Source organism: Typopeltis vanoorti, chromosome 15 (genome assembly GCF_054136105.1).
Source record: "Typopeltis vanoorti isolate ZY-2024b chromosome 15, IOZ_Tvanoo_1.0, whole genome shotgun sequence".
In the NCBI taxonomy this organism is placed as follows: Eukaryota; Metazoa; Arthropoda; class Arachnida; order Uropygi; family Thelyphonidae; genus Typopeltis; species Typopeltis vanoorti.
Window position 1 is genome coordinate 46720787 of NC_143563.1, and position 25910 is coordinate 46746696.

General features: G+C 36.7%; 1 protein-coding gene across 1 annotated transcript in view; it reads left to right on the forward strand.

The window, feature by feature from the left end:
- LOC150098735 (doublecortin domain-containing protein 2-like) overlaps nucleotides 1–25910 on the forward strand; it is a 138773-nt gene that overhangs the window by 44349 nt on the left and 68514 nt on the right. The window contains exons 3-4 of the mRNA XM_090405739.1: nucleotides 6380–6453; nucleotides 17896–18027. Of these exons, the coding sequence (XP_090261865.1) occupies nucleotides 6380–6453; nucleotides 17896–18027 (206 nt within the window). The remainder of the gene's footprint in view (nucleotides 1–6379; nucleotides 6454–17895; nucleotides 18028–25910) is intronic.

Consider the following 25910-nt stretch of genomic DNA (forward strand, 5'->3'; position numbering starts at 1 on the left):
CCACAACATCGACCATGTTTGAAAAGTCTATGTTGTTAATGCCACTTGATTTTCACACCATTCATCTAGTCACACCAGTCGAGGCCTGCCCTCGTGGTTGACTTTGTGAGTACTACCATTGTGTTCTGTTTAATTTAAAGAAGGCAAGATTCAAAATTTCAATTAATAAATTATTACTATTATTATGGGTATCTTCATGGCATCAGAAGACTCATCGTGCGAGACCCAAGCTTTCAAAACAATATCTATCATACCTCTTCTTGAATTCATTTACAGACGAAGAACTTACAACTGAGTCAGGCAATGCATTCCATTCATTCACCACTCTCCACAGAAAAAATCTAGTTCTCACACCCTTGCTAACCACACTTTTCCTTAATTTCCAGGGATGACCTCTTGTTCTTCGATCACTATCATACAGCTGAAATATTTCCCCTGCATCAGTCTTATAAAAACCTTTTAGTAATTTAAATGTTTCTATTTAAATTAATCATATCTCCTCACCTATCAACCAATCTCTCAATTTATCAATGTAGGGAGCATTTTTTACACCATCACCAAACTTGTCTCTCTCTCTCTCTCTCCTCTGAACCCTCTCCACCACCTCCTCATCTCCAAAGAATCCAGGCGACCAGACTTGAGCACAGTAATCCAGATGTGGAAGTAACAATGCCCTATAAAGAGGATAATAATCTCTTTATCTCTGGATGTCAGTGTGTTCTTCAATAACGAAATAATCCTATGTGCTATCTTGGACACCTTGGCAATGTGCCCTCTGAATTTCAACTCCCTATCCACCAACATTCCCAAGTTCCTAGCCTCATCAATCTCTTGGAGTACCATTCCATCAGTGTGGTACACAGCTGGTAATCTTTTAATCCCCAAATACATAATTTTACACTTTTCACATTGAACTGATATCCATTACCTTTTGCCCATTTTGCTAGCCTATTTAAATCATCCTGCAAACTCTCAACATCAGCTTGATTTTTTATTGCATTGCCCAACTTTGCATCATCAGCAAAAACATCAGCATCAGCAAATTATGCAGAAATCACTCCAAAGATCACACAGACACACACTAGTTTTCAAGAATAAACAATACTATAATAAAATGCTAGTAATATCGCCAGTTATTACTCAAAATAGCACTTATCTTTTTTGGAGCTCCTTTCTAACACAATACACCTTGCAGCCCTCTAGTATAATTAGTGTTAAGTTATTAACCTCTATATACAAGTAGCCCAGTCATGAACATACTTCAGGCACACGCATTGTTTGCTTACACATGGTAAAGGATTAAACCAAGAATATAATTTCTTGGCATCTTTAATTTATAGTATAACCAAGTGAAAAAAACTTTCAACATATATCACCTCGTCATTAAAATACTCTGGATTAGAGATGTTGTAGAGAGTATTTTCACTTGGTTATAATTTAAGCTCGTTAAGAAATATTATTTTATCCAAGTAACTTCTTCTGAAGTATCTTCTATACTATCTTCTATTTTACAAGGTGCCCAGAGAAAAGCTTTTCAAAACACTTCAATTATATGGGGTTAATGGAGCATTATACAAAGCAATACATAGTCTATATTTAAGTTGTCAGTCAGCAGTTAGAAGTGAAGTAAATACAGGAAGATGGTTTGATGTAAAATCAGGGGAAAGACAAGGATGCACATTATCTCCACTCTTATTCATCATCTACATGGATCACATTATTAAAGAAGAAAGTGGCATTAGGCCTGATATTAGAATTGGAGATGTCAAACTTAGCTCTTTGCTTTATGCAGATGATATTGTATTCCTAAACACATGTAGGTGCAAGTCTTCATTATTCTCTAACTAAACTGAATAACAGATTTGAAATTGAATAACAAATTTGGCATAAAAAATCAGCAATGAAAAGACCAAAACTATGAAAATAGGCAGGAACATAGAAAACTTCAGTTTCTATAGACTTCTGAATAGATAGTCTATAGAACAAGCTAAATCAGCTATTTACCACAGTTTTTAGCAATGACGATAAGTTAAATCTGGAAATAGACAACAGAATAAGCAAAACTGATATGGTTGGTAGCCAGCTGAATTTATATGGAATAAGATAGAATTAGCCAAACACCAAATTAGCAGTATATAAGACAGTGTTGAAACCAGTTTTAAGTTATGGATCTGAGAGTTGGATTAGAAATAAAGCACTTGGATAGAGCACTTTGATAAAGCACAAGTGCTTTATCAAAGACTAGATACTACAGATATGAGGGTTCTGAGAAAAATTGGGAGAGTGAACAGATGGCATCAGTGAGAATCATTAAAAATGAAAGTATCAGGAAGAAACTTGACATTGTTTGCATTCAAGGATGTAAGCAGAGCTAAGGATTAATCTAAGGTGGCATGGCCACTTTAATAGAATGAGTGAGGAAAGTTAGCAAAACTGGTGTTTGATGCCAACGTGCTGGAAAAAGACCCAGAGGACTACCAATGTCTAGGTGGATTGATTTGGTCAGAAGTGCCTTTGAAGCACAGAATGTTAGATATGACGTATTGGAGTGCTCACAAGTAATAGATTGAGTTGGAGGAAAATTGTTGATAGGAGATTAATAATAATGTAAACTTAATCATGTAGTGCTGTCATAGTAACCTGAATACCCCTTGGGGGTACATATCAGGAAATTGATGATGAGAAGGTGGCAGTGGTCTGCTCTTCTTCCTGAATACACGTGAGAATCAGTGATAGTCTTCAGCCAGCTATCTCTGCTTGCTGAGAATAGAGATTGGCTGTTACCATTATTCAAAAAGTTAGGATGAAATTGCCTCACTTACTCCTTTGGGGAAATAAAAGGCGGATTTTTTTTTTAATTAATAAATTGCAATTTAATTTTTAAAACTAAAATTTTCTTTTTTATATTCATATTCGGCAGGATAGGAGGGGAAAGCGTGGTGGTGGGGTACTGCTTATGATAAGTGACGACTTATGTCCTCTAAGAGTGGAGGCTTTGGAAGGCAGTGAGACAAATGATTTTGAGAGCATATGGTGTGAGGTAGAGGTGGGCAAGACAGGATATTTAGTGGGGCGTTGCTACAGACCCAGAAGCACAGAGGATGGGGACCAGGAGATGTTTAGACAGTTAGGAAGATGCATGTATCAATAGGGGAATGGAATTTCTAGAATTCTTGAGGGACAAATGCCTAAGACATTTGTCCCTCAAGAGTTTGTAACAGAGAGAACAAGAGGTTCAAGAGTTTTGGATTTGGTTATAGCATCAGAAGAGTTGATAATAACTGAGATGACATCTCTCCCACCAGTTGGAGAGAGTGACCATATGGTCTTGACTTGGAAAATGAATAGACATGCAGGAGCATCAAACAGACAGGAACTTATGTGGAATCATAAAGTAGGTGATTATAATAGTCTTAGACGTCAACTTTGGGAGGTTTCATGGAGGGAGGAATTGGAAGGCCGGGATATCATTAGGGCATGGGAAATTGTGAAAGAATATTTGTTAGCAGCAATGGTAAGTTGTATACCACGAGTGAGGAAGAGGACACAATTTGGAGTAAAGTGGATGACAAACAATATTAAACAGGAATTGCATGCGAAAAATAGGCTATGGAAGAGATATAAGGAGACAGGTGAAGAGAAGATGCATGAAGAATATAAGACACAGGCCAGAAGAGTGACTAGTGTGGTAAGGAAAGCGAAACTGGAATATGAGAGGAGATTGGCCCTAAGATCCAAAGACAATCCTAGGGAATTTTTTAGCTATGTGGCCAGTAAGAGGAGAAATGACTGTGGAAGAATGATATTGTGGGATAAAAATGGGAATAGAGTGACTGATGCAGAGGACATAGTGGAATTGTTCAATGAATATTTTATTGTAGTATTTCATCCGAGAGGAGTCAGTTTTAATGCTAGAGGGATAGGGCAGGTTCGAGGTTTAGCGGTACAGGAGGAGAGTTTGTTTCAGATTCTGAGAACTCTGGATGTCAGTAAAGCTTTGGGACTGGATGGTATTTTACCATGAGTTTTGAGAGAATGTGCTAGGGAACTGACAGTGCCTTTAACCTGGCTTTTCAATGAAAGTCTGGCTGCAGAAAAGATGCCCAGGGGAATGGAAGGAAGGTAAGATAGTGCCATTGCATAAGGGTGGTAACAGACTGGAAGTGTCTAATTATAGGCCAGTTTGTGTGTCATCAGTAGTTGTTAAGATCTTGGAGAAAGTAGTGAGGGACGGTATACAGCATTGGGCAGATGAGGATAATGTTATCTGGGCGAGTCAACATGGATTTGTGAAGGGGTGCTCTTGTTTTAGCGATATGCTAGCCTTTTATAATAAAGTTACAAGAACATTAGATGAGGGAAAGGCATATACTGCAATTTTCTTAGGCTTAGCAAAGGCATTTGACAGGGTGCCACATGATAAGCTGATATTTAAGTTGCAGCAAATGGATCTGGATGTCAGATTGGTCAACTGGATTCAGGATTGGCTGTCTGATAGGTATCAGAGACTTGTGTATGGTGGAGCAGTTTCAAGGAGGCAGAGGGTTACAAGTGGTGTCCCACAGGGCTCAATACTAGGACCTATATTGTTTAACCTTTATATCAATGACATTGCCAGTGGATTGCAAGGGGATATCTGGTTGTTTGCGGATGATGTGAAGCTGAGAAGGATTATTAGTAATGGTGCAGATGTGGTAGCCCTACAAGAGGATTTGAATAAGCTATATAGATGGGCAAATGAATGGGGGTCTCAGTTTAATGCAGCAAAATGTAAGGTCTTGAGGTTTGGGAAACATCAATGGGATGCTGCATACTCTATGGGAGGAGTTATACTGGAGGAAGTAGGGGAGACAAGAGATCTGGGGTTGATGATTGATAGAAACCTGAAACATTTTAGGGGACATATTGCAAAGGTGGTGACGGTAACACAGAGGATTGCTGCAATAATGAGAAGGACACTGACCTGCAGAGATAAAAGGGTTATCATTCTGTTGTGTAAGTCTCACTCAGATTTGATCCCCAGGATTTGAAGGGGATAAATTAACTGTGGAAAGGGTACAGAGACGGATGACAAAGATGGTTTCAGGACTGTACAATTTTGGTTATGAGGATCGGCTGAAGGAATGTGGACTGCAGAGTTTGGTGGATAGAAGAAGGAGAGGTAATATGATTAAGACTTTTAAACTGTTGAGAGGTGGTTACAGGGTTGACACTGAGGAGTTCTTTCGCTTGGTTGAACAGCGGGAGGGAGTGATGACAAGAGGCCATCCCTGGAAGTTACGAAAGGAAACTGTGAGCAAGAGAGTGAGGAGTGGTTTCTTTGTATGGAGGGTGGTTGAACTATGGAATGCATTGCCTGATGGAGTGGTGAGAGCGAGATCGGTCAATGAGTTTAAGGAGTGGTATGATAGACTTTGTGTTTCTTAGGCGGGGACCTCCCCTCGATGAGTCTTGACAGACTTTATGTTCTTAGGAAGGACCTCCCACGATGAGTGTTTTGACTCCATGGAGGCCTGAATAATAATAATTTTTTTTTTTTTTTTTTTGTTCTTTCAAATATTTACATATGCACAAAGATCTTCTATTCAGTATATTACTTTACAAGATTCAGCTCTTTGTGCTACATATAATGAGATTTAAATAGTAATGATGATAACAGTTTTTTTTTTTTTTTTTATATATAACAATCATAATAATAATTTACAATTATATTGTTAAGAGTTACATAAGTTGTATAATATTACATGTTGTAGTTTACTATTTTTTTGTTTTTTTTTTAAGTTTGAAAAGGTGTGATTATACAACAGTATTTACACATATGCAATCTAAATATTATATCCTTATTCTCACAAACATACAGTGTGAACTCATGATTTACATTTAAAAGAATTTTTTTTTTTTTTACATTGCATACATTTGTTACAGTTATTATATACATTACATACATTTGATTACATATGCTACATTACTTACATTTGTTTACATCTGATATTTACATTACATACATTTGTTTACATCTGATATTTACATTACATACATTTGTTTACATCTGATATTTACATTACATACATTGGTTTACATATAGTACATACATTGCATACATTGGTTTTCATGTGATACATACATTGCATGCATTTGGTTACATATGATACATATGATAATAATAATAATAATAATAAGAAGAAGAAGAATAACTTTGGTATAACTAAATTCTAAGTAACATTACTGATTATCATTCTATAAATGTGATCCAAGGAGTCCATAGACTCAGAGGAGAACTGCATTTTATTTATAATTTATTTGGATTATAATTGCAAATAGCTTAAATTAATTGCTCTATTTTAATGTATTCCTGTTGGTTTTTCTTATTAAATAACAGCCAAGGTCAGTTATTCAGAGGCATAGTTCAGTTTTGAGACGACCAAGATCCCCCCATGAAGTTCTCACTCTACAGTAAGCAAAAATTCTAATCAGAATTCAGAACTAAATTTTTATAAGGAAAATTTGCTTTGCAAATCAGCACTACTATACTTATATTTTTTCTGTAATTAGCATTGCTTTGAGACACATTGCTTCATCTTAAATAAGAATGTGCAAATTAAATTAAACAATGAATGCTGCACACTGACTTTTTATTTGAAAATGTAAGTTTAAAAATTATTATTATTGATAATGTTTCTAGATGATTATTCCATGATGTTTTTATCATGATCATCATGCATATGTTTGTGTATATACAGGGTGGCCATAATTAAAGAGGAGGTGTTCAGAGCCCTGTAGCGAAAAATGTATTGGACAAAATTCAACCAAAATTGATGTAAGTACACTCTGGAACATTGGGTTTTGATTTACAGAAGATAAAAATAGAACAAAATTCTGCCACCAGGGAACATTTGGTGCTATAAGCACATAGTTTAGGATTAATTAAACAGTAATTATTAATATTATTATTATTATCATCTGAGACCTCCAGGGAGTCAAGGACTCATCGAGGGAGGCTGTAAATTACCCAACCCAGCTATCATACCTTCCCTTAAATTCATTTACACTAGATGCACTCACTACCCTTAAGGGAAAATTATTCCACTCACTCACTGCTCTCTGAGAGAAAAACCTAGCTCTTACCCCTTTCTTGACTTCCATTTGGATGCCCCCGTGTTCTCTCCCCACCTTCCATATAACAAAAAATTTCATCATTTGAAATGCTATAACACCCATTCAAAAGTTCATAGACCTCTATTCATATCACCCCTCTTTCTCCTGTTAACCAGAGTCTGCAATCCACATACACACTATCTGCCCTCATAATCTAAATCCCATAATCCAGATATAATCTTTGTAATTCTTTTTTGCACCCTTTCCACAGCTTCTTTATCCCCTTGGAACCCAGGAGACCAAATCTGAGCACAGTAATCCAAGTGTGGTCTTATCAAAGCCTTATAAAGAGGCAAAATTACTTCCTTATCCTTACATGTCAAGGTTTGCTTCAGCATAGAAATTATCCTCTGAGTTGTATTTGCATCTTTTGTTATGTGACCTTTGAACTTTAAATTCTTATCCAGCAATACACCAAGATCTCTTGCCTCTTCAGTTTCTTGTAGCATAACCCTGCTAATATAATATGCCGCTGGATCTCTAATCACGCCAAAGTGTATAACCTTATACTTACTAACACGAAACTGATAGCCATTTTCGTTTGGCCAGATTTCCAGTCTATTCAAATCATTTTGTAATTGCTGAATATTCAGTAGAACCCTGATTGCCCTGCCCATCTTCGCATAATCAGCAAACAATTGCAAATCTGATGATAGACCCTGCTTGAAGTCATTAATGTATAGATTGAACAATAATGGCCCAATGACTGAACCCTGAGGTACACCACTGGTTACTTTAAGTCTGACAGATTCACAACCACTGTATACCACTTTTTGATATCTGTCTGTTAACCATCTCCTGATCTAAGTCAATAGATTATGTTCCAATCCCATATTCTCCTGTTTATGCAACAGCCTATCTTGTCGTATCCTATCAAATGCCTTAGAAAAATCCAACATTATTAGTGTATCCATTTCCTTTATCCAACTCGGCCGTAATATTGTTATAAAATATGAGCAAATCGCTAAAACATGACCTTCCTTTAGTAAACCTATGCTGTTCCCTGCAGAGTATAGAATGATTGTCTACCTATTTCTGTATTCTAGTTCTTACTAACTTCTCTAAAATCTTCACTACCACACCAGAAATACTAATAGGTCGGTAGTTAGACACATCACTTTTTGCACCACCCTTGTGCAATGGAACTATATTACATTCCTTCCATTCCTGTGGTATCATTCCTGAGCTGAGACTCAAGTTATACAAATGTGTGCATGGCCTAGCCAATATAGCTGAACATTCCTTTAACAAACAAGCAGATATTCCATCTGTCCCTATTGACAAATTTTTATCCAGGTTATGCAAAAGCTCTTCACCCTCATTTTCATGAACCTCTAACTCTTCATCCAACATAGCAGTAGCACTGTGCACCATACTACATACACCTGGTTGATATATCTTAGCAAAGTGAGCACTCATTAACTGAACAACCTCCTTAGCTTCTGACACTCGTAATGGCTAGAAGAAGCACAACAAATCCATTTTCGTGTTTGTATAACATACAAATGTGGTTCAATATGTCCTCCTTTCAGATGTTCTAAGAACTGCATTCCGTGAATGACATTTTCTACAGCAGAATGCGACAGATGCATTGATTTGTCTCACATGCTGTGTTATTCTGTCTTTCAAGGTTGCTAAATCAGGAACATGTTCTTCATATACCACGCGTTTCAGATGGCACCACAACCAAAACTCATAGGAGTTGAGATCAGGTGAATGAGGTAGTCATTCTGTGGGAAATGCACAACTAATCACTCTGTGTTCTGTGAAGTGTTTTAGTAACATTTCCTGTACTGGCAATCCAGTGTGAGGTGGTGCTCCATCCTGCATAAATATGGTAGAGTCAAGATATCTTTGCTGCTGCAGTTGCAGAACAACAAAGTTGTGCAGCATTGTTCAATACCTAACAGCAGATGTGGTACAAGTCACTGGTCCTGTCGGGAGAAGTTCTTTGAAAAAGTACAGACCAATAATAAGCGATACAGTTAAACCACTCAGATTTTTGGTGAGTGTAAAGGGGTCTAATGGAACATGAGGGTTATTCACAGCCCAAATGTGGCAGTTGTGTGAGTTAACACTACCATTCAGATAAGAATGTGCCTTGTCACTGCACAAGATCTTCTATGGCCATGCATCATCAACCTCCATTTGAGCTAAGAGTGTCAGAGCAAACTGCAATGGAGTTTCCACATCACCATTAAGCAAAGCTTCAATATGGGAGATGTTATGAGAGAAAAACCTCAGCATTTGACATAGAATTTTCGAAGAGTTGAGTATTGCATGTCCAGTTGCCTTGACAATGCCTGAGCACTGCTGGACCCTTGTGTGTGTTATTCATTCCTTATTTCATGATGGCTGTTGCAACTGCATCAACTTGTTAAGGAATAATCCATTTGCACCCTCGTTCTGGTCTCACTCCTAAAGATCCACTATTTTCAAATCATAAAATCATTTTTCTAAAATTTATTATTGTCATTGGACATCTTCTCCTATCCTTCAACTTCTGGAAGCACAGCATCAGCATTACCACGTTGTTGTTGTTAGTAAAGCTTGACTAGCACTGCATATTTTGGTAAGGTGAGATCCATAGTAGTACTTCAGTCATATCAGAATAGCATGATTCCATTTTGGTCTTCCTTGTATCCACCAACTTGCGAGTAGAAACAGTGAGATTATGCAAATATCATGCAATTCTAGCACCAGTTGTCTGCTGGTGCCAGAATTTTATACTTTTTGTTTTGTTTTGTTTTTTCTATAAATCTAAACTCCATGTTCCAGAATGTACTTACAGCAAGTTTGGTTGAATTTTGTCCAATACATTTTTTGCTACATGGTTCTGAATACCTCCTCTTTAATTATGATCATCCTGTACATAAATGATACATGAATTTCCAAGGATTAATTGCCACAATGATGAAAAAGCAAAATTTTGAAAATTAATGTTTACATTTTTTTTTTTTCCAAAAAAGGAGTGTCTCATGAATATGACTGTTGGATGGTAATGAACCATATAACAGAAATTCAGTGGCTCTCTAAATTAAAATAATAAATTAATTTAGTAAATATTTTTATTAGTAATAAAGAACATCCAAACCATCTTTAAGTTTCAGAATTCTATAAATTTATCATTATTATGAAGGTTCCCCCAGGAAGTCCAACTGATTTATCAAGAGAGAGAGAGAGATGGCCCCTTTTAATTGCCTTATACCTAAATACCTATCATTTCTCTCCGTGAACTCATTTTCTGAAGATACACTCACAATTTTAATGGTAATCTGTTTTACATTCACTTCATGTTTCAAAAAGAATTTGGACTTCACATGCTTCTTAACACTCATAGTCAGCTTTCTGTGACAATTCCTGACTCTATATGTAGCTGCTCAGTTTATATAGCAATTTCTTATATGGAACCCTGTCACATGTCTTGACAAAATTTAGATGTATTGTGATATGTTCATTTCCCTTAACCAGCTCTGTTACCCTCCTACTCTTATCCTTTATTCTAACATGCAACTCTTTTATCACTCCTACATGCAAGAGTCCACAAGGCCTATAGCAATAAATAAATGTAAATGTGGCTGGAGTCAAGAGTGAAGTATTCTATTGATATTCTTCTTAAACAGCTGGAGATTGGAGTCCTTGGGAAAGACTGTTTCACAGAACCAAGACAGATGGAATAAAAGATGACTGGGAGTAACATGTTCGGTGAGTGAGCAATTCAGCTGGAAAATGATATTGGACAGCCGCTGCTCATCTCCTGTAGATTTAGAAGAAAGGGACATAACAGATGCTAGTACTGCTGAACAGTACCCAGAAATATCTATAGAAGAGACACCATAAAGACACTGTCTATGAGACAGCAGCTGAAGAGAGAGTGTGAGACAGAGGTCATTAATCAATTGAATGTCTCTATTCTGAACTGCATCAAGAATTTTTAGAGTTCTTTGGTGCACTATCCCAAATGTAATAGCAGTATTCTAATGTTGGGCAGATTTGTTGTGCAAGAAGAATGATTGTTATGGGAGATTTTAATTACAGCAGTATAAATTGGGAAGAGGTAACTGCATGTAGTAATAAGGAATGGAATTTCTGGAATTCTTGAGGGAAAATGTCTTAGGCAACATGCATTAGAAGGAATATGAGGTTCAAGAGTCTTAGATTTGATCATAGCATCAGAAGAGCTGATTATATAACTTAGTTGGTATCTCCATCCCAGTTGGAGAGAGTAACCATGTGGTTTTGACTTGGAAGATGAAAAGATGAATAGACATGCAGTAGTATCAAAGAGAAAGGAACGTATTTGGAATTATAAGGCAGGTGATTATAATAGTCTTAGATATCAACTTGGGGCAGTTCCATGGAGGGAGGAATAGGATGAATTGACTGAAATCAGTGCTTGGGAACTTGTGAAGGAATATTTATTAGTAGCTATAGCAAGCTGTATACTGCGAGTGAATGATGATGATCAGCCTGTTTTCTGCCTACTACAGGGTGAAGGCCTCTCCCATTGCAGGAGGATTGGGTCTACTTCTCCCATGGTGACCCAGTCCATATTGGGAGAGGTGTATTTATACTTCGATGAATGAATGTATGAAGGTGGAAGACAATCACAAACATCCAGGATTCAAACCCACAGCCTCCTTGGCTGGAGAGCAGATATGCTAACCATTCAGCCAACTAGGCCGGCCTGCGAGTGAATAAGAGAACATAATTTGGTCTAAAGTGGATGGCAAGCAATATCAAACAGGAACTACAGATAAAAAAGATATTATGGAAGAGATATAAGGAGAGCAGAATGTATGAAAAATATAAGACTCAGGCCAGGAGAGTGACTAGTATGGTAAGGAAGGCAAAACTGGAATATGAGAAGTGATTGGCCTTGAGATCCAAAGAAAATCCTAAGGAATTTTTTTTTTTTGCTATGTGGCCAGTAGGGGAAGAAATGGTTGTGGAAGAATGACATTGTTGGATAAAAATGGGAATAGAGTGACTGATGCCAAAGGACATAGTGGAATTGTTCAGTGAACACTTTATTGGGGTATTTCAGCCTGGAGGAAGTAGGTGTTATTACTAGAGGGATAGGGCAGGTTCAAGCTTAGGAAATACAAGAAGATAGTGTGTTTCAAATACTGAGTACTGTGGATGTGAATAAAGCAATGTGACTGGATGGGAATTTGACATTGGTTTTGAGAGAATGAGCTAAAGAACTGACAGTTCTGTTGACCTGGCTTTTCAATGAAAGGCCATGGGAAAGGTACCCAAGAAGTGGAAGGAGGGTAAAATAGTGCCATTGCATAAGGGTGGAAGCAGATTGGAACTGTCAAACTATAGACCAGTTTTTATTTCATCTGTAGTTGTAAGATCTTGGAGAAATTAGTGAGGGATCATTTACTGCTTTGAGCAGATGAGGGTAATGTTATCTGTGAGAGTCAGCATGGATTTGTTAAGAGGCACTCTTGTTTTGGTAATATGATTGCCTTTTATAATAAAGTGACAAGAGCAGTTGATGAGGGAAAGGCATATTCTGCTATTTTTTTGGATTTTACAAAGCATTTGACAGGATACCACATGATAAGCTGTTTAAATTGCAGCACATGGTGGGTTTAGATGTCAGGTTAGTGAACTAGATTCAGGATTGGCTATCTGATAGGTATCAGAGAGTTTTTTGGGGGGAGCAGTATCAAGGAGTCATGTGGGATCCCACAGGACTCAGTACTGAGACCTGTATTGTTTAACCTTTATATCAGTGGATTGCAGGGGGGGGGGATATTCAGTTGTTTGCAGATGATGTGAAGCTGGGAAGGGTTATTAGTAATACTGCAGATGTGGTAGCCATGCAAGAAAATTTAGATAATAAACTGGACAGATGGACAAATGAGTGGGGGATAATGCAGCTAAATGTAAAGTCTTGAAATTTGGGATACATCGACGAGAGACTGCATACCCTTTTGGAGGAACTGTGCTGAAGGAAGAGGGGGGGGGTGAGGCAAGGAATCTGGGTTTGATGATTGGTAGAAACCTGAAATACAAACGGGAACATCTTGCAAAGGTGGTAAAGGCAACCCAGAGGATTGCTGCAAAACTGAGAAGGATGCTGACCTCAGAGATAAAAGAGTTGTCTTTCCATTATATAAAACTCTCATCAGACAACACTTGGACTATTGTGCTCAAAATTGCTCTCCATGATTTGAAGGGGATAAATTAGCTGTGGAAAGAGTGCAGAGGCAAATATTTTCAGGACTGGAAATAGTTCAGGTGCAAACTTGTTTGCTTACACTTGGATAAAGAATTAAACCAAGAATATAATTTCTTGGTATCTTTAATTTATAGTATGACCGAGTGGAAAAACTTACAACAACTGCACCCTCTGTCCAAATAGAAACCAAACTTTTCGAAAATAGAAGAAACTAGTGGCACCACCTGTTGTATCTTTTTGTTGTTGAAAGCGGCAACCTTCATTAGTGTTGTGTCAACTGTTTATGACATTTGTTTCATTAGAAGCTGAGTTATAGTGCCAAAAGTGACAGTGTGTTTTGACAAATGGTCGGAAAATGAGTTTCAAACAGAGCTGTGATTGACTTTTGTGTTAAACTTTGTAAAAGTTTTACTGAAATGCATCAAATGCTTCAAGAAGCATGCGATGAATGCTTATTCTGTACTCAAGTTTACGAGTGGTTTAAGCGATTTCAAAGTGGTCCTGAGACACTTGAGGATGACGAAAAACCAGGCCGTCCAAAAACTGGACTCAGAGAAATTAACATCCAAAAAGTGCATAATTTCATCAAAGAAAACCCGAAAGCATCTGTGAGATTGATTGAAGATGAATTGGGGATTCCAAAATCAACTGTGCACAACATTTTGACGGAGAGTTTGGGCCTTGGTAAATTGAATTTGCGATTTGTTCGCCACAAGTTGATTGACGACCAAAAAATGTATCGAATTCAACACTGCGAGGACCTCATTAAAACTGCTCGTAAGGACTCAAACTTCCTTGAAATGATTGTTACTGGTGAAAACGTGGTGTTTTGAGTATGAGCCGGAAACTAGTGCCAGAGTGCTGAGTGGAGACCACCTGAAGGGGAGCATCTGAAAAAAAGTTGCTTGGAGAAGTCAAAAGTAAAGACAATGCTGATTTGTTTTTACGATTCCAATTACATCATCCACAAAGAATTCATTCTGCCTGGCCAAACAGTCAATGGTGAGTTTTATCTTGAAGTTTTGACACCATTGATAGCGAGAATTCGTCGTGTACGGCATGAATATAGTGACGGCCGGCCGTTCGTCAAAACACACTGTCAATTTTGGCACTATAACTCAGTTTCTAATGAAACAAATATCATAAACAGTTGACACAACACTAAGGAAGGTTGCTGCTTTCGACAACAAAAAGATACAACAGGTGTCGCCGCTAGTTCTATTTTCAAAAAGTTCGGTTTCTTTTTGGACAGAGGGTGTAGGTCTAATCCAGAGTAATTTAATAAATAGGTGCGACACCTTTTGGCTACTCGTATCTGAAAATATGACTACTGCATTACGAGGTGGTCTGAAAAGTTCTTGGCCTTGGCCATAGGTGGTAACACTATTGGCAAGATTTTTTTTTCTAAGTTGGTACATCTGTCATAAGCATCCTTGTGAAATTGAAAGTCATTCTATCAAGTAGTTTGTTTTATACAGCTGTCTGACACAAAAGTATTGTCTGTATCGCTTGAAATGGATAAAATTGGGTATCATGCTGTTATAGAATTCTTTGTAAAAGAAGGTTTAACGGCAAAAGAAATTCATTCGAAGTTCATAAAAGTTTATGGACACTCTTCTCCTTCGTTCTGGACAATTAAGAAATGGGCTGCCGAATTTACCAGCCTTGAAGATGATCCACATGAAAGACGTCCAAAAAGTGTAACAACACCAGAGACAATATGGTATTGGATGACTAGTGAGTCAAAGTGCATGAAATTGCTGAGACTATATGCATTTCAAAAGAACGTTTAGGATATATTTTGCATGAAGAATTGCAAATGAAAAAGCTTTGTGAAAGATGGGTGCCGCTCTTGCTCACAGCAGATCAAAAACGCACTCGCAAATCTCTGAACAGTGTTTGGAGCATTTTAACAAGAATAAAACTGATTTTGTGCATCGATTTATTACTATGGATGAGATTTGGATTCAACATTACACACCAGAATCCAAACAGCAGTCAAAAAGTGGACAGAAGCTGATTGCTCAGCTCCAAAGAAGACAAAGTCGGTTCATGGCATCGGTGTTTTGGGATGCTAAAGGTATTTTGCTTATTAATTTTCTTGAAAATGGTAAAACAATAACTGGGGAATATTATTCTGATCTTTTAACCAGACTAGATGAAAAAATTTGCGAGGAAAGACCTGGTTTGCAGAAGGAAAAAATCATATTTCATCAGGACAATGCGCCTGCCCACAAAGGTGTTTAGGCAATGGAAAAATTAAGGGATCTGCACTATGAATTGTTGGAACATTCACCCTATTCCCCAGATTTAGTTCCATCTGACTTATATCTCTTCTCAAAACTAAAACTCTTCCTAGGTGGTCAGCGTTTTTCTTCGAATCAAGAGGTGATTGCAGATCTTACTGAGAACCACTACAGGAACCATATAATGATAAAGTTTATCATCGCTGAAATATGTGTAATAGTCTTAAGGGAGATTATGTTGAAAAATAAAAATAACTTGGAAATTATAAATTCGTTTTTTCATTGTTGGGCAGAGAACTTTTCAGACCACCCTTGTACTTCAACCTTAGTATCACCTCTGGGGCTGGCTTCCACTGATGAGACCTGAATAAAGGTTGAAACCGGTCTGGGTAGTGACCCTTCCCATAATGCATAGCATTATACATGTCCATAAGGATATGTGCTTTGCATTATGAGATACTAAGGCAAGTGATGTGAAATCATTAGCTTCTTTATGAGTTAACCCATTTCTGAAATTAGTTCAGGCACAAACTTGTTTACTTACATTTGGATAAAGGATTAAACCAAGAATATAATTTCTTGGTCTCTTTAATTTATAGAATATAATTATTTATTTCAAGTACGAAAGATAAAGTTAAGCTGTTTTGGCAATGAATCAGTCTCTTTGTAATGACTATGCTAAAAAAATGAATGATATATGCACGTAAACACAAGAAAGATATTTAATTAACCAAATATTTTGGACTGGAAATAGCAGACCATCCTCAGTGGTATTACAAGAACAGTTTTAAAAAAAAATACAAGCTAGAATAATAATAAACAATAGATCGTTTAAACTAGAACACGGCGCGTGATGTTATATCACTAAGTATGAAACGGAATATTTTGAAGTAGAGACATGACTGAAAAAAAAATAAAATAAAAATAAATAAATAAATAAATAATGAGTAATCTTGATTAGACTTTCCCAGATCTTTGATATAGATATACAGTCATTACGATTCAGGTTGGGACGATGGAGTAAGGCCTCTATGCTTTCCTTGAATAAATGTTCAAACCTATAACGGGATCTATGCAAGGAAAGCGTAGGGGCCTTGCTCCATCGTCCCAACCTGAATTGTAATGACTGTATATCAATATCAAAATTATGGGAAAGTCTAATCAAGATTACTCATTATTTATTTATTTATTTTATTTTATTATGTTTTTTTTTTCAATCATGTCTCTACTTCAAAATATTCAGTTTCATACTTAGTGATATAACATCACGTGGCGTGTTCTATTTTAAACGATCTATTGTTAGTATTCTAGCTTGTATTTTTTTTTTAAAACAGTTCTTGTAATACCACTGAGGATGGTCTGCTATTTCCAGACTGAAATATTTGGTTAATTAAATATATTTCTTGTGTTTATGTGCATATATCATTCAGTCTTATGTCACAAGTATCCTTAAAACAGCAAATGCTAAAAAAATAAAAGTTAAATGAAATTTTAATTAAAGGGTATTAATTTAGATACTTGTGTGAACATTTTGAAGCTAAAGATAAGAAAAACTTGAAACAGGACTTGATCAGAGCCAAGACAGTATACAATTAAAAGTGATGTGTACTAGATACTGACAAATGAGAGCAGAAAATACATTCAGATAAATGAAAAACATAAAACCAATGATGAAAAGAATTAACACTGAAAGATGAATTATGCAAATTTTGGATTTGAACGAATTTTCAGATTTGAAAATTCTTTCAAATCGAAATCAGTTTTAGAAAATTGGTTTTCAGCTTGCTTCATGACTCACAAGAATATATATTAAGTGGAATTTGGTTGGTCTAAGACATTATTATTATTATTATTATGGTCATACTCATTCACTGTCAGAGGCACTCACAACTACTTTTGGCAATCAATTTCATAATTCGCCACACTCCAAGCAAAAAAAATCAAATCAAAGCAAATAACACTGTTGCTCAAATTCCAGGAGTGACCCTTTCTCGTCCTACTTGTCATGTATAGAAAAATTTCTTTTCTGTTAATCTTTATAAAATTTGTTTATAATAGAAACACCCTCTTTTCTGCTTGTTAACTAAACTTTGCAACCCACACAATTTGGTGAGGTCTTTGTGTGTTTATCTTGTATTGGTTAAGAGTTCTGGTGGAACAAAATGTTAGTCTAACAAAATGTAATTATATCTACAAAAAATCATTTTATATAATTATCACAATATTTTAATTTAAATTTGATAATTTAAAATTGTATTGTCTTTAGCTTTATTAAAGTGTTCGATGAAAAAATTTCAGCATATATAGAAATGGGGATGATACCACACCTCCACAAAAATGTATTTATACTAGAATGGAGATCACTAGGTGGGAACAGTTTCTGCAAGCTATTGGAGAAAAGCTTCAGCTTCATTCAGGGATTGTTAAGAGGTGAATATTTAAATTTTTTTTCACTTATTCTATTTAGTATAATAAATAATATTTTATCAAATTTATCATACTAAAATAGAATTTTAATCTTTTGCAGCAAGATACTACATAAGGTCAGCACTCAGTAAAAATGATTACAGTAGCCGGAAAATATTAACAGTAATTATGGAAATATATGATAGTTATTATTATTATTATTTGACACTTCCAGGTAGTCCAAGGACTCATCGAGGGAGGGCACCTGCTCTACAAGTCCATTTCCACCATTCAATCATCAACTGACCACATCTACCCCAACACCATCTACTGTCGATCACCACTGGTATTTCCACAGACAATCACAAGCATCCATGCCTACAACGGGATTTGAACCCACAGCCTTTGGCTGGAGAGCGGATATGCTATCCACTCGGCCAACCAGGCCGTCTAATTTATATCAATATAATATCAATATTTATATCAAAATTATATCAATATAATTTCATCAATTGTACTCAACAGCAGTATATCCAACTGAAATATCTTGAGGAGCCAACATCACAATTTAAATGAATAAACAGAATATCTAAGAGAAATGCAGCTAAAATATATAACTATTATGCTGTCCAAATATCCAGACATTCAGTGGCTGTCTAAGAAGAAGGATGAATGGTAGTATGCTATGAGGTAGTATTCCTTTTTTCTAATAGGAAGTGTGCATTCTGTTTCGCATATATAGGAGAGATTACATGTGCAATGAAGACGGTATATTCCAGGGTGGGCCAGTGGAGGAAGTGGAACCTTGGATGAGTTGAATAAGTTTTTTAATTTTGCAGTAGGTTTAAAGTGACATTATTATTATTATTATTATTATTATTATTGTTCCGGGAAACTCCAAGGAGTCGACAGACTCATCGAGGGAGGCCCTAACATCATGTCTGGAACAACTATTCAACATTTACACAGTATCTATCATATCTTGCCTTGAACTCATTCACAGTCATAGCACCCACAACAGACTCTGAAAGCTTATTCCACTCATTCACCACTCTCCAAGTAAAAAACCTAGCTCTAACACCCTTGTCAACCACGCTCTTGCCCAGCTTCCATGCATGGCCCATAGTCCTCCAACCACCAGTCATATTTTCAAAAATATCTTCTGGATCAATCTTATAAAAACCCTTCAGTAATTTGAATGTTTCAATCATATCACCCCTCCTTCGCCTATCGTCCAATTTCTGCAACCCACAAATCCTCAACCTATTCTCATAAGGTTCATTCCACAGACCTGCTATCATCTTGGTCACTCGTCTCTGGACCCTCTCCACTTCCTCCCCATCACGAAGAAACCCTGGTGCCCATAACTGGACACAGAAGTCCAGATGGGGTCTTATCAAGGCTCGATACAGAGGAACAACAACTTGCTTCTCTCTGCATGTTAAAGTATTTTTCATAAGCCAAGTGATTTGGTGAGCTGTTTTAGTTACTTTTGCAATGTGCCCCCTAAACTTCAACTCCCTATCCACCAGTACTCCCAAATCCCTGGCCTCATCAATCTCCTGGAGTACGGTTCCACCTATGCGATATACTGCTGCTATTCTTTTCACCCCAAAGTGCATAGCCTTACACTTTGCCACATTAAACTGACATCCATTTTTCCTAGCCCAGTCCTCCAAACTATCCAAATCATCCTGTAAAATTTTGACATCCTGTGCACTCACAATTGCTCTACCCAACTTTGCATCATCAGCAAACAAGTGAACACTTCCTCTCAAATCCTTTCCAATATCATTGATAAACAAATTGAAAAGCAGTGGTCCAAGAACAGAGCCTTGCGGCACTCCACTAGTCACAAGACGTCTTTTTGACTCCACTCCTGAATAAACCACTCCCTGGTATCTCTCCTTCAACCACCCTCCTATCCATCTTACCAACCCTATATCTATCCCCATCTGCTCCAGTTTACTGAATAGGGTTCCATGTGGTATCCTGTCAAAGGCCTTGGCAAGGTCCAGTAGTATCACTGTAAACCCATTACCCCTATCCAGTTCAGCCGTCACTGTGTTATAAAACGTGAGCAAGTTACTGAGGCATGATCTACCCTTCACAAAACCATGTTGTCCCCCATACAATATCCCATTTTCATCTATCCAATCATGTATTCTTTTCTTGACTAATTTCTCTAAGACCTTGACAATGATTCCTGATATGCTAATCGGTCGGTAATTTACAACAGCAGTCTTGGAACCACCTTTATGCAGTGGAACTATTTTCCCTTCTTCCACCTGCTCGGGACTAACCCAGACCTGAGACTCAAATTAAACAAAATGGTCAAGGGTACTGACAATTCTTTAGCTGCTTCTCGTAGTACACGAGCTGGTATACCATCCAATCCCACAGATGTATTGACATTGAGGTTATGCAATAGACTACTCACCTCCACTTCATTCACCACAATTCCCGTATAATCTACTGGTTTATTCGTTTCTGCAATGTCACCACCTGGATGATATATTCTTGCAAAGTGCTCACTCAGTAACTCAGCTATCTCAACTGATTCAGTTACCTCCCTACCATCGGCATTCTTTAAAATCATTCTGCCATGTACATTTTTCCTTTTACTTGCTACATATCTAAAAAACTGTTTAGGATTCTCTTTAGCCTGCATGGCCAATGTTCTTTAATCCTTTTTTGCTTTTCTTACTACACTCGTCTCCGTTCTGGCCTGCGCTTTATACCGTTCGTGTGCCTGCCGGTCACCTTTCTCCTTAAATTCCCTCCATAGTTGTTTCTTTTTTTGCAGCTCAAGCTTAATGGTGTTATTCATCCATTTAACCCCTACTTGATTTATTATTCGGACTCTAGGTATACAGTCAGCCATTGCTTCATGCAAGCACTTCTTAACTACCTCCCATGCATTATCAACTTCTAGTCCTTGCAGTTGTACATGCCACGGCACTGAGCCAATCAAACGCCTAAGCTTGTCATACTTTCCAGCCCAATAATTCCACATGTACCCTGTCTTAATTGAAAATTCTACACCTTTAGCCACCTCCCAAGTGAAGACCCTATGATCACTCTCACCGATTGGTGGCAATGTGGTCATATTTGTTACAGCCAAATCCTCAGATGTAATTACTAGGTCAAGCACTCTCTGACCCCTAGTATTTTCCATTACATGCTGTTGCAGATAGTTATCACTTAATAACCGCATAAAATCCAATTCCTTCCTCCCGTGTGTCCTCTCCTCACTCCAATCAATGCGACCATAGTTGAAATCTTCCATAATAATCACCCTCCTTCCACTCATTTCATCTATTTGCTTGTGCATATTGTCACCACCATCTTTTCCATCACCTGGTCTATAGCAGCACCCAATTGTATATTTAGTTCTGCTAGCCACAATCTCATACCAAATGGCCTCAAATGTGCTCTTTTCTCTATCCTGCAATTCAACTTCTATTCTCCTTGGCTGTAGCTCATCAGCTATCATCAACAATACTCCTTCCCCCATTTTTTTCTCTCTGTCATTCCTGAACACACTATACCCATCACATTCAATCCCACTAGCTATATCATTTACAGTCAGCCATGTTTCACTAATACCAATAACCTGTAGTCTGGAAGTGCCAACCATGGCCAAAAACTCTTCCTTCTTGTTCCTAATACTCCTAGTATTAGTGTACATGAATTTAAGACCCCCATTAGCCCCAACCCTACCTTGATGCCTTATATTAACTATCCCACTCTGGTTTGTTGTCCTTATTTGCTCTAGCATATTATATTCATTCTTAGATTCAACTCCCCCCCCCTTAACAAATCTAGTTTCCCTGAATTTGCACATCCACTACATTCAGCAACATTTTCTCAAGTCTTCTTACATCATAACCATTTAAATGCAAGCCATCCATCTTATATAGATCCTTTCGCCCATCAAACTCACTCCACACGTCCACAAATTCCACACCACTCGTCATACATAACCCACGCATAAAGTCATTCGCAATTATGGCCCTCCTTTTAGAAATTTCACTGTCATACCGTGGCAAAAGACTAATCATTCTAACTCTCTCACTCTTTTCTTTTGCTACCTCAAACAATTCATTCAGGTCTTCTATTTTCAATTTTATCTCCTTTCAAATCATTCATACCTGCCACAACAATCATTTCTTTCACCCTTTCCTTTTGCTCTCTAATAGACTCAGTTACATCCTTTATGGTCGCACCAGGTTGGTACGATTTTGTCAAATCCTCTACTAACACACCTCGTACTAACGAGTCTCCATACAGCACTCTATCCTTCATTTTGTTCATGTTCACATTCATATGCCTATTTTTCCTGTCATACCTTTTATTATTGGTTGGTTCATTCGTTCGACTTTTGTTCATGCACTCTAGCTGCTGTTTTGCCCTTTCTATCGCACCATTCAACAACCCGATCTCATTCAATGCATATATCTCATCTTTTTTATTCTCTGAGAAACCATTAATACTATCATTCACACTTTATACATTCACACTCTCATAATTCTCATGTATAACCTTGCCGTTTCTTGTCATATCGCTATTTTCTTCATTCTGAAGTTTGACAAAAATATCACACTCACGATCCGAAATACACTTCAATTCCTCATTCTCCCTACATTTTCTACACACATTCAATCCTTTATTATCATCTATCCACACTCCGACCGCACTCCGTAAAGCGTACATTTCACAGCTAGTACACTGACTCATTTCTTTTATATTATTGTTCTTTGATAACGATGGCGAACCATCATTACTGGCCGCCATTTTCCTTCGTACAGATGCCATAATTATTGCAACGTGTTTTATCAAATAATAAGTTATACACACCAAAAACACACAAACAGATGCACTAAAATACGCAAGGCAAACAAAACTACGCAATATTAACTAATTTTATCAACGATAACTGAAAATAATACTTATCTTATCAGGAGCTTGCACGAACACTACACACTACGATATCCAATATTAAGGTTGTATTTCTGTAGTATTCTGTTTATTTTATCTGATATACCTTTAATGTATGGAATGGCTACAGTTTTATTGTAATCTAGTTTATTTTTGCTTTTAAGTGGAGTCTCGCACAATTCCTATCAGAAAAAAGGATCATAAATGGCATATTAACTTTAATAAATATAGTAAATCATCTGGCCTTTCTGATCATACCCTGAATACTCTTCATAGAATTGACTGGAAAGGTACCTGTTGTTTACATCACCAAACCGTGGTATAAGCATAAATTTAAGAAGGCCTGTGAAATTCTTATCGACCACCCTAATCTTAACAAAAATCGCAAGAATATGGATGGCACATATTCTGCCGACTTAACCTTTGGTCTACGAGTTGATTACACAGTCCAACACAATTTTTGCTATCTTTTATATGAGAATTGTTTTTTACTAATTTGGGTGCGCTGATTTCAAATATCAAACCCATTTTTCTCTATCACGTCAGGTTTTTCCTCTATGACATTTTCTTTTTGCTAATTTGTAAGTTTTTGATAGTTTTAAGGAGACAGTACTATTTAGAGGATCAAAAAAAATCGATTTTTTAATATTATCTTCTATAATATTATTTTCTGAAAGTATGTACTTTTAAAAATCTGTTCCTAACTTTTATCAAGAAATTCGAAAAATTCCCGAAGATATATCCTATTATTCAAAGCGGTGCGCAGATCAGAATCGGAGCTGTCACCACTCTCGCTTGTTAGTAAACAAATAAATGCGTAAGAACCTGAAACGGCACGTAATGTGAGAGAGGCTGATAATTAGATACATAACTACTTAACAATATTCATTAAAAATTACAAGAATATTTATAAAAAAATAACAATTTTACTTACACATGAGTTTCAGGGAATAAATTTTTGTTTGTAGCAATTTCTGCTGTGTGTTCTGTTTTGGCAATCCCTTTGAATATTCCAACAGTAGTCGGCCATCATGTGAGAACCCCATCTTCCTTGGTACCGATCTTCCATAGTTTTTAAGTCTTGATGAAATCTTTCGCCTTGTTCATCGCTTACAGCACCTAAATTCTCGGGAAATCTATCAAGATGACTGTATAAGAAATGAAGCTTTATGCTCATGTTGCAACCTAGGTGCTGGAAATTTTCAATGAATGCTATACTCATTTTCATTTGTTAATATATTGATATATTCATTTGTTGATATCAATGAATGATATCAACAAATGATTGCTATATGACGCACATAGCATTCATTTGTTTTAGGCAGTTGTCATCGCCTACTTTTCATCACCTAAATGTATTAGGTCGGTTATCGGCCTCTCTCGCATTCAATGCGCCAGTACGTGCCGTTGCAGGTTCTTACGCATTTATTCGTTTACTAACAAGCGAGAGTGGTGAGCACTCCGATTCTGATCTGCGCACCGCTTTGAATAATAGGCTATATCTTCGGGAATTTTTCGAATTTCTTGATAAAAAGTTAGGAACAGATTTTTAAAAGTACATACTTTCAGAAAATAATATTATAGAAGATAATACTAAAAAATTGATTTTTTTGATCCTCTAAATAGTACTGACTCCTTGAAACTATCAAAAACTTACAAATTAGCAAAAAGAAAATGCCATAGAGGAAAAACCTGACGTGATAGAGAAAAATGGGTTTGATATTTGAAATCAGCACACCCAAATTAGTAAAAAACAAGTGTCAGATCATAATCAGCAGAAAAAAAATTTTTTTTTGTTGGCCGGTGTTATAATCCCCTTGAATCTAAAAATAAAATCTCACACCCCTTGAAAATGTGTTTCTATTTCTTTATTTAGGAAATTACATCTATTGCAAGATTTTGTTGTTTATTATTTTAACGGTATAATAGAACACAGAAACTAAGTAAATAATTAATTTATTAACTTGATGCTGATATTTCGCTGGTATTATAACCAGCATCTTCAGAGCACAAAAACACTGTTTGTCACAATACGCGAGACTAAAACAACATGGTGTACTTAAACAAAATTGTAGCAGCAACACAAAGACTAGAGTCCTGATTTTGGCGCCATCTATCTGAAAAAAAAAAAAAAAAAACCGCTATCATATATTACTAGAGTCCTAGAAAAGTGCTAGTTTTTTCTTAATATGACTGTCTCCCAGATCTTCGGCAAGTTAATACAGCCATATTTGTTGAGATTTGGAGTGTGTTTTAGGGCTTCTGTCGCCTCTAAGAACAATCTCTCTGATTTATATGGGTTTCTGTGTAGTACTTTTGTGTTTTTCCAGTTGATCCTGTGTGCAGGGGTATCCAGAGCATGGTCTGCTAGGCCCGACTTCCCATAATGATATTTCCGGACGTATCGTTTAATACCAGCGAAATATCAGCATCAAGTTAATAAATTAATTATTTACTTAGTTTCTGTGTTCTATTATACCGTTAAAATAATAAACAACATGTTCGACGAACACATAAGTCTGTCCACATATTGCAAGATTATTTATTGAAAAATAAACACATACATTTACATATACATACAAAACAATATCTCAATTTTTAATGGCTATATTGTTGTTGTTTATTCATAATAATACTTTTGAAGCGAGGCTCCTTTTTTGAAAGAGCCACGCGCAAGTCATCACTTGCATTTAAGCGATTTCTGGCTTTTGTTTTTATGTGCAAAAGTGATGAAAATCTCATTTCACACAGGTAGGTGGTGGCAAATGGTAAAAGTATCTGCAATGCTGCTTTTGCCAGCTGTGAATAAGGTTCTAACTGTGTACACCAGAATTGTTTTAAGTTTAGTTTTTCAAATTCCATTTGAATACGTGCATTGACTCGTATTTCAATAAGATCGTCTTTTATTAAATAGCTGTCGTCCATCGAATCTGGGTCAAAATTTAGAAACTTCTCTCACACCCCTG